We start from the raw sequence: 10,428 nt of genomic DNA, 5'->3' as shown, positions 1-10,428 counted from the left end.
AACACAAGGATTCTTCAATATATGCAAATCAATCAATGTGATACACCACATTAACAAATTGAAAGATAAAAACCATATGATAATCTCAATAGATGCAGGAAAAGCCTTTGACAAAATTCAGCACCCATTTATGATTAAAACTCTTCAAAAAATGGGCATAGAAGGAATCTACCTCAATATAGTAAAAGCCATATATGATAAGCCTACAGCAAACATTATTCTCAATGGTGAAAAACTAAAAGCATTCCCCCAAAGATCATGAAAAAGACAAGGGTGTCCACTTTCACCACTATTATTCATCACAGTTTTGGAAGTCCTAGCTACAGCAATCAGAGAAGAAAAATAAATAAAAGGAATCCAGATCAGAAAGTAGATGTAAAGCTCTCACTGTTTGTAGATGATGTGATACTGTACATAGAAAACTTTAAAGTTACTATCAGAAAATTACTAGAGCTAATCAGTGAATTTAGCAAAGTCACATGATATAAAATCAATACACAGAAATCACTTACATTTATATATCCTAATGATGAAAAACCAGAAAGAGAAATTAAGGAATCAATCCCATTCACCATTGCAACAAAAAGAATAAAATATCTAGGAATAAACTTACCTAAGGAGACCAAAGAACTGTACACAGAAAATTATAAGACACTGATGAAAGAAATCAAAGATGACAGAAACAGATAGAGAGATATCCCATGTTCCTGGGTAGGAAGAATCAATATTGTGAAAATGACTATACTACCAAATGCAAACTACAGATTCAATGTGATCCCTATTAAATTACCAGTGGCATTTTTCACAGAACTAGAACAAAAAATTTCACAATTCATACCGAAACACAAAAGACTCCTAATTGCCAAAGCAGTCTTGAGAAAGAAGAATTCAGCTGGAGGAGTCAAGCTTCCTGACTTCAGATTATACTATAAAGCTACAGTCATCAAGACAGTACGGTACTGGCACAAAAACATAGATATAGACCAATGGAACAAAATAGAAAGCCCAGAAATAAACCCAGGAATCTATGGGTACCTTATTCTTGACAAAGGAGATAAGAATATATAATGGGGCAAAGACAGCCTCTTCAATAAATGTTGCTGGGAAAACTGGACAGCTACATGTAGAAGAATGAAATTAGAACACTTCCTAACACCATACACAAAGATAAACTCAAAATGGATTAAAGACCTAAATGTAAGATCAGAAACTATAAAACTCTTAGGGGAAAACATAGGCAGAACACTCGATGACATAAATCAAAGCAATATGCTCTATGACCCACCTCCTAGAGTAATGGAAATAAAAACAAAAGTAAACAAGTGGGACCTGATTAAACTTAAAAGCTTTTGCACAGCAAAGGAAACTATAAGCAAGGTGAAAAGACAACCCTCAGAATGGGCAAAAATAATAGCAAATGAAACAACAAAGGATTAATTTCCAAAATATACAAGCAGCTCGTACAACTCAATACCAGAAAAACAACCCAATCAAAAAGTGGGCAAAAGACCTAAACAGACATTTCTCCAAAGAAGACATACAGATGGCTAAAAAACACATGAAAAGATGCTCAACATCGCTCATTATTAGAGAAATGCAAATCAAAACTACAATGAGTTGTCACCTCACACCAGTCAAAATCACCATCATCAGAAAGTCTACAAACAATAAATGCTGGAGAGGGTGTGGAGAAAACAGAACGCTCCTGCACTGTTGGTGGGAATGTAAATTGATACAGCCACTATGGAAGACGGTATGGAGATTCCTTAAATAACCAGGAATAAAACCACCATATAATCCAGCAATCCCACTCCTAAGCATATACTCGGAGGAAAGAAAAATTGAAAAAGACACATGTATCCCATTGTTCACTGAAACACTATTTACAATAGCTAGAACATGGAAGCTACCTAGATGTCCAATGACAGATGAATGGATAAAGAAGTTGTGGTATATATACACAATGGAATATTACTCAGCCGTAAAAAGGAATGCATTTGAGTCAGTCCTGATGAGGTGGATGAACCTAAAGCCTATTGTACAGAGTGAAGTGAGTCAGAAAGAGAAAGATAAATATCATATTCTAACGCACACATACGGAATCTAGAAAAATGGTACTGAAGAATTTATTTACAGGGCAGCAATGGAGAAACAGACATAGAGACCAGACTTATGGACACAGGGGGAAGGGGGAGGGGAGAGGGTGAGGTGTATGGAGAAAGTAACATGGAAACTTACATTACCATATGTAAAATAGATAGCCAACGGGAATTTGTTGCATGTCTCAGGAAACTCAAACAGGGGCTCTGTACCAACCTAGAGGGGTGGGATGGGGAGGGAGGGAGGTTCAAAAGGGAGGGGATATATGCACACCTATGGCTGATTCATGTTGAGGTTTGACAGAAAACAACAAAATTCTGTAAAGCAATTATCCTTCAATTAAAAAATAAATAAATTTTTTAAAAATTGAAGGAGTGATAAAGAACCACATCAGGAGAGTTTGAGAAGATAAAATATAAAGGGGGAAAAACGGGGGGGTCTATATAGACAGTGGTAGTGGAGAAGGCAATGGCACCCCACTACAGTACTCTTGCCTGGAAAATCCCATGGACAGAGGAGCCTGAAAGGCAGCAGTTCTTGGGGTCACTGAGGGTTGGACACGACTGAGCGACTTCACTTTCACTTTTCACTTTCATGCATTGGAGAAGGAAATGGCAACCCACTCCAGTGTTCTTGCCTGGAGAATCCCAGGGATGGGGGAGCCCGGTGGGCTGTCGTCTCTGGGGTTGCACAGAGTCGGACACGACTGAAGTGACTTAGCAGCAGTGAGAGGAATGTCCAAGTAATTTCTCAGTTTTCCTGGTCCAGTTGATTTGCCTACTCAAAAGTCCTCTAGGAAGATCTGTGGACGGGTTTTGGGCAATGTGGGGTCTGCTCAGACTCGGGTCTTGTCCATGTCTGTTCACTGCCCAGACACGAGCAGGTGAAAGTGGCTGCTTGTTTGGGCTCAGCTGCTCAGTCGTGCTGGGGAGAGGAGTGTGCTGGTAGTGCTCACTGTGTTGGGGCTGCGCAGGGTGTCTCCCCAGTCTGAGGGGGGGCATACGCTTTCCCAAGGAAGTTGGTCCCAATCTGTCGGGCCCTTGGCAGAGCCAAGCCACTCAGGCTCCCAGCAAGACATTGGGGTCAACTCGCAGCTGCTCACAGCTTGGTGGTCGTTGTAATCTCTGGGACCGAGGTCATAGAGGTCCCTTGCCTTCGGCCCCTGGCACTGCGCCTGCCTGTTTGCCTCTGGGACCACAGACCACAGCCGGCTCGCCCTTCTCTGGCATCTGCCTGGGCAGGGTCCCTCGTTCTGCGACGGCTCAGAATCTAAGTGCAGCGCTGAAGCCTTCCCGTGGGAACAATCCTTTGTTTCTGTGATGGACGCAGAGTTTCCCTGGTCTGCCTCTGCTGTGCTGTGCCACCCCCTAGAGCACCTCCCTGGCAGTCAGCCTGGGCCCTCTCCCTGAGGCCTGACCCCCGAAGCCTGGGCCTCCACACTTAGCCCCCAGTTACTGTGGGCAGAAGTGAGCGCTTGAGCCAGTTCCCAGGTGGGAAGTGCCGTTCGGTGCGACCCCTGTGGTGAATTTTCTCCGTTTTGCCTTTGGAGCACCTGTCTTGATGCACTGTCCTTCCCTCAGCAGTTCCAAAGCTCCCCCCGACCCTGCCTGTGAGGGGGTTTCCTAGTATGTGGGAACCTCCCCTCCTTCAGGACTTCCTTCCCCCAGGGCGCAGGACCCCACCCCCAAATCCTTTGTCTCCCTTTTAGTCTCTATCTTGTGCCCTACCTCACCCCATGAGATTGGTTTGCCTTTCTGGAAGTCTGGAGTGCTCTGCCAGCGTTCAGAGGATATTCTGTGGGAGTTCTTCTACATGCAGGTGATTTTTTGATATATTTGTGGGGGAGAAGGAGTTTGCCCTGCCTTACTCCTCCGCCATCTTGAAGGTCCTCCTTCTATTATTTCTTCAAATTTGATTTTAATCCTGTCTCACCTCCTTCAGAACATCAGTTGCATATTTCTTAGGCCACCAGGAGTCCCACAGTTCTTTTTGTTTTCAGGCTTTTTTCTCTTTGTGTTTCACTTTGGGTAGTTTCAAATGTTTTGTCTTTAGCAGTCATCTCTTTGACAATTTTCATTTGCTAGAAATCTTAAGCAGGGTATCTTTCAACTTAAATATTATAGTTTTCATTTCTAGAAGTCCCAGTAGGATCTTTTCCATATCTTCCATATCTCTACTTAACACGTTCAATCTTTCTTTGTGCTACATTCATGAACCTGGAATATGGTTATAATTATTGTTTTAATATGTTTCTCTACTAATTCTATCACCTGTGTCATTTCTAGGTCAGTTTTGATGGATTTTTCTACTCGTTGTGGATGTATTTTCCTTCTCCTTTGAAGGCCTGGTGATTTTTTATTTGATGCTAGACACTGTGAATTTTATTTTACTGAGTGTTGGTTTTGTATTTCTATAAATGCTTCTGAGCTTTGTTCTGGGACTTGGCTGAGTTACTTGGAAACAGCTTGATCCTTTCAGATTTTGCTTTAAAGGTTTATTGGGTGGGAGCAGGTCAGCATTTAGCGTGAGGTTAGTTTTACCATGCTGCTGATACAGCAGCCTTCTGTGTCCTCAGCCTGATGCCCCTGTGTGCCTCGGAGCTTGTTCCCACTAACGCTTTCAGATGGCTCTTTTCTTGGCCTTGGGTAGTTTCTCACACACATGTGTTTCTCAGCACTAAGCTGAAGATTCGTGCAGATCCTGGCAGACCTCCGAGGTTCTCTCTTTGTAACGCTGTTTCGTCTATGATACTCTGCCTGTGAATCCTAGCTGCCCCAGCCTCCTAGGACTCCTGGCTCTGTTTCTTCAACTCACGAAGCCTGCTGCTTCTTCACAGCCCAACCGCCATGGTGCCACAGCCTGGAGACTGCCCAGGCAGTAAGCCAGGACGATGTCATTTGTTTCGTATCTCCCAAGGATCATTGTCCTTCCTTGCTTGATGGCCATTGTCTTGAAAATCATTGTTTCATATATGTTGTCTGATTTCTTAGTTGCTTCAGGTAAGAAGATAAATTTGGTCCCTGATACTCCATCTTCACCAAAGGCAGATGTCAGGATGACAAATTTAAAGGAAATTCTGGGACCATGATCATTTCATTACATGATATTTATTTCAATCCTCAAGGGCATTTAAGAATAATAATGGTTATAAAGATCGATTTGGCTTTGGATCATAAGACCTTGCTGGTTGGTGCTGAATGTCTCTAGAGTTTTACATAATGCTTAAACTTGCATGGCCCTGAGGAATTCAATATAGAGAAGTGCTGATCCTGGAGATGTACACAGATAGATTAGTTCTGTGCTCCACCCTCTACACACCCAAGATAGGAACCAGGGTTATCCAGAAAGGTAACAGCAACATATGTATCAGCTCAAACGACTGGGTGCTTACTTTGTGATAGACCCAGTTCTCAGCATCTTACACGTATTAACTCACCAGGAGTCTCAGATTTTAACAATGGTTTTCATTAACGCACAGAGAGAGATGGCCACTAAGAAGCAGGCTGCAGTCCCTCACTATCAGATTTATACTGTCCTGGGAGGAAGCCACAGGAAAGGTCTGTATAAACCCCTGCAAGACATTTGGCAGAGTCTATCATGTATGTTGGGGAACTAGATGGATAAATGAGGACTCGGGCTTAGAGAGCCAAATCATTATATGAGGAGGCCTGTAAGGGTTTCTTCCTCACCTGTGAGCTTGTCTACAGTTTCATCAGTGGTTGGGTTAACATTAGAACTTAAATTTACCGTTAGGGTCATGAATGGACCTCAGAACAACATATACTTGTTGAACACTTACTGTGTTCCAGGTACTGACCAAGGCAGTTGGAAAATAATAGTGTGAAAAAGTAAGATTCTTGTCCGGGAAGGATTTAAAAGCTTGAAGAGGGAGATTATCAGAACAATAGAAAACAATAGTCATGGGGACATCCCTGGTGGTCCAGTGGTTAAGAATCCACCGTGCAATGCAGGGGACACAGGTTGAATCCCTTGTCGAGGAACGAAGATCCCACAAACCACAGAGCAACTATGCCTGTGCACCAGACTTCCGGAACCCGCACACCACAACTACAGAACATTCCACACATGGCATAGCTAAGGCCGGATTCAGCTAAATAAATAAATATTTAAAAAAACAATAGTCATGTAAACAAGCAAATTATATAGCATGTGAAAAGATAAGTTTATGAGAGCAGGGTTTTCCCTTAGGGGATCAGGAGATCTGGGTACTGCAAAGGTGACAGGGAGAGTTACTAGACGGCAAATTTATATAGGGTGGTAGGCTTCCCTGAGAAGGTTACATCTGAGCAAACAAACGAACTCAAAATGAGGGGCTCAGTCACGTGGACAACTGGGAGAAGAGCATCCCGGTAGAGGAAACAGCAGGAAGCACAGTTCGTCCCCGCTAGGAGCAGGCCTTTTGGGTTTGAGGGAGAGCAGGAAGGCAAGCAGAACTGGAACAGAGTAGGTGAAAGGGAAATAATAAAGGGATGAGGATCAGGAGGAAGGGGAGGGACTCACTCCAGCACAGAGTCAGTTTTGCAGGAAGAAAGGAACAATTCAACATGTGTGCCTGTCACACTGAACATCAACTGAAACAGACCTACAAGTGCACAAATGAGCAAAACGCTGGTCAAGTGAGCCGGAGAATCCCACAGGGTGGTGCCCCAGCTGGGGGCAGCAATCCCCAAGGCCTGGGTCCCAGCAGGCAACTGTCTGTCTCCTCCGCCAGCACATCTCTGGCATTAGTATGACCTCTCCTCCAGCGTGAGAAGTTACTGTTTCCTAACTGGTAGAGTCACGCCAGCCTTGTAAGCAGGATGATCAGCACCAGCTGAGGCTGACGCTTAGCTGGCTGAGCTTGCGGACGCACCTCCACGCCCCTGAGGAGTTGATCCTGCTGAGACAGGCTAGGGCCTGGCACCTGGGAGCCTCTGCTGCAGTGCCTGCACCTGGACAAATGTCTCCTCGAGCAACAAAATACAAAAAGTATAAGGGACTAAAAATAACCACGTATATGTGCAGTTGGAGCATATTGGTCAGCAAGATAGAGAACTGTTAAAGAAAAACCCCCCAAAAAACCCAACTGCCACTTCTGAAGAGCCAGGAGCAAACACAGGGTGACGAGAACAAAATCAGGGCACTGCACATCCCCCTGCACCCAGCACCACCTAAGGGGTAGGCAAATCAGCTGAACAACCCCTCCAGCCCAACCCCTGAGCACACTGCTCGCTCCAGATAAGGAACCCTCAGGAAGCGAGCAAGTGTGGGGACCTATTACTTGCTCCCCCTGCTGCAGCAGGGGCCCGATTGAAGCCTTGCCTGAATTTCTTGTCTGGCCTCTGATCAATTTCTATTGATTAAAGAGGCCAAAAACTCTGGTCAGTAACACTGCTAGGATTTGGGGAGAAAAATGCCAACTTTGTTTTGGTATTGGTGAAATTCTCAGAAAAAAGGGCAAGCAGGGAAGCATATTTCGTGGTTCTTAGTGAGCTGCAGGAATAAATGCTCAGGTGCGTTGTAACTTACAAAGCAAAAAGATCTCCCTTTATGTAGTTATATTTTGAGCTTCAAGAGAGAAGCTAAACTGATCATGACTTGCTGACCTCTAACTGTCCTCTTTAAGCAAAAAGATGCCAACGAAGAAAATAAAATACCAAGTCCCTTCCTCTCCTTTGGAATCTGTCTTTGAATAAATAGAGCCTGCCTTTTCTCCTGCAGTAATAGTCATATCTGAGCTTGGTCTCTAGCCCATCCCTTTCTGGCTGAGTGACCTTGGTCCATTACCCAGCCTCTCTCAGCCTCTGTTTTCTTATCTCTTAAGTGGGGGTCAAAGCTCCTGCCCTCGTGGGGTGCAGTCAGGGTGTTATGAGACAATGCAAGAAAGAGTCTAGCCTAGGGGATCATGAGCCTCCAGGAACTGTACACCCTTCCTCCCATCACTACTGACCCAACTGGTATGCAATAGTCTGGCTTCTAGCAGCCAATATCTTGGGGCAGGCTGTGTCCAGCTCCCACCTGTTAATCCTGCCCACCTGTGGGGCCAGTTCAGCCTGGTCTTTGGGGCAGGGAATACTCCACAGTGGGCAGAGTGGCCACGGCATGTCCACTGACTCAGCTGGGTGCTTCCCTCTTCTCCCCCTTGGGTGCCCAGGCACTCCTGCCCTTCTTGAATGCTCAGAGTCCTCCTCTAGGATACCATGCACACAGCTCTCCTGCTGCCACTGCACCATCAAAGGGCCCTCTGAAACCTGCCCTCCCCAGGAGTTCTGTGCCATCACGAACTTTAAGGGATTGAAGGTTGGGACAGGCAAACAGGATGCCTCTTGGCCAGCATATGGTACCTGAACAGTCAGGCCTTAACATCAAGGCAGATGGTGAGTGCCAGACACGGTGGCAGACCACTGGGGTTGATCAGGTCCTGGGACTGGTCCCATCTTCCCAGGGAGGTATCCTTCAACTCAGCCGTGGCTGGATGTGAAGTGGGAGGCAGCTTCCTGTTACCAGGGCATGGAAGGGACCCTTGCTGACACCTCCACAGGGGAATGGAGAGAAAGATTCTAGACAACCCTGTGGATAAACGCCCTTTGGGGAAACAGCCGGCAGGAGGTGCTGGCCTGGTTGTGAGGCACAGCCCTCTGCCACACCCTGAACAACTGCAGGCAGTGTCCCCGCTGCGGATTCCACCCAGACTTCCTGAACCAATTCACACACAGCCAGGAAACGCTCAAGAGGCAGCAGCCCGCCTCCCGGGGTCCAGGCTGACCTGCTGTGCCAGCCGGGATCCCGCCCGAGGTCTCATTCTGAAGGCGCAGTCCCGGGCTGTCTTGGAGTTGCTCCCATCCTGAGTTCTTGCTCTGGGTACCTGCCCAGCCCTGCAGGCTGCCTCCCTCAGATTAGATACTGCCCTGAGCTCCAGGCCCACTGCTGCTGCGTGGCTCCTGAGTCCCACTCATCCCAGGCTGGTCCTCCAGCCCCACGACAACTCTGGCTCTGCCCCCCTTCCTGAGCCAGCTGCCAACTTCCGGCTGGACCGCAGGCTGCTCTGGCCTCCCACCCTGGGACCCCGGCACAGAGACTGCCTGCCCCAGGGCCCGGCACATCCTTCTTGGCGCACTTCCACCCACAGAAGGGGCCATGCTATCTGCAGCATGGTCAGAAAGTGTGTGCTCCGGGGGTGAACAGACTTGAGTCAAATCCTTCCTCTACTTACTTCCTGGCCAAGCCATTCTGAATCATCAGTTCACCCCTGAGGCTTGGTATTACCATCTATACCCTGGGGAGAGTAACCTGGGGAGTCTGTGGTAATCGTAAACTGGGATCAGGCACGATGGAAGCTTCAGGGCAAAACACGTGGGCACTGCTCAAAAAATGGTAACATTTTAATGGGGCTATTAACACCATTATCATATAATCAAGTTATCATTCACTAAATGTTCTCCATATGACACTCTCCAACATCCAGTAGTTTTTAGCTCTCTTCTGTATCTGAGGATTTGGTATCAGGCAACATTGCATTACCTCCAAGAGGAACAGACTCATTAACTTTCTTCCTAGTGTCTTAATATTACCGTGTCTTAATATTACAAAGAAAGACCTCTATATTGGAAAACAAAACAAAATATTAGGCTCTTGGTGTCAACTGTAACTCTGAACCACCCTCTTGCAAAGCTGCCTATGTGAGAGAGTATGTGTGCGTGCATGTGTGACTCACACTGGGTGCTCCATGCACACATGTATGCATATACACGTATATACATATGTGTGTGTATGTGGAGTGTAAATACCTGTATCCACCAACAGAAGCCAGATGATCCTTCCCGAGCCAGCCCTCCCCTCCCGAGGCAGCTTACCTCCATGTTTCTGCAGAAGGTGGCATTGGTGCCAAAGAGGATCTGGCACTGCTCGTTGGCACTGTAGTGCATGCCTGGCAGCTTGTGGGGCAGGCGCACTGCGTGCCGGCTCCTGGGGTCTGTGACCAGCAAACAGGTGCTGACTTTCGACCTGAAACAGCCAAGAAGATAGTCGGTTTGCGAACGTACCTCCCAGGTTTTTGTTCTACTCTGCCAGTAACTAAGCAGCAGTGCTCTCCAAGTTATTTATGGGGAGATGACCAAGCACCCTGTGATCACGTATGGATGTGAGAGTTGGATTGTGAGGAAGGCTGAGCACTGAAGAATTGATGCTTTTGAACTGTGGTGTTGGAGAAGACTCTTGAGAGTCCCTTGGACTGCAAGGAGATCCAACCAATCCATTCTGAAGGAGATCAGCCCTGGGATTTCTTGGAAGGATGATGCTAAAGCTGAACTCAGTACTTGCCACTCATGC

General features: G+C 46.4%; 1 protein-coding gene across 1 annotated transcript in view; it reads right to left on the bottom strand.

Moving 5' to 3' along the window:
- ADAMTS17 (ADAM metallopeptidase with thrombospondin type 1 motif, 17) overlaps positions 1-10,428 on the bottom strand; it is a 409,319-nt gene that overhangs the window by 185,740 nt on the left and 213,151 nt on the right. Inside the window, exon 10 of the mRNA XM_010845854.1 lies at positions 9,954-10,104. Coding sequence (XP_010844156.1) covers positions 9,954-10,104 — 151 coding nt within the window. The remainder of the gene's footprint in view (positions 1-9,953; positions 10,105-10,428) is intronic.

Source organism: Bison bison, unplaced genomic scaffold, assembly GCF_000754665.1.
Source record: "Bison bison bison isolate TAMUID 2011002044 unplaced genomic scaffold, Bison_UMD1.0 scf7180017864224, whole genome shotgun sequence".
NCBI lineage: Eukaryota > Metazoa > Chordata > Mammalia > Artiodactyla > Bovidae > Bison > Bison bison.
The sequence above is the reverse complement of the archived record's forward strand: the minus strand, read 5'-3'. Positions and strand labels throughout refer to the sequence as shown.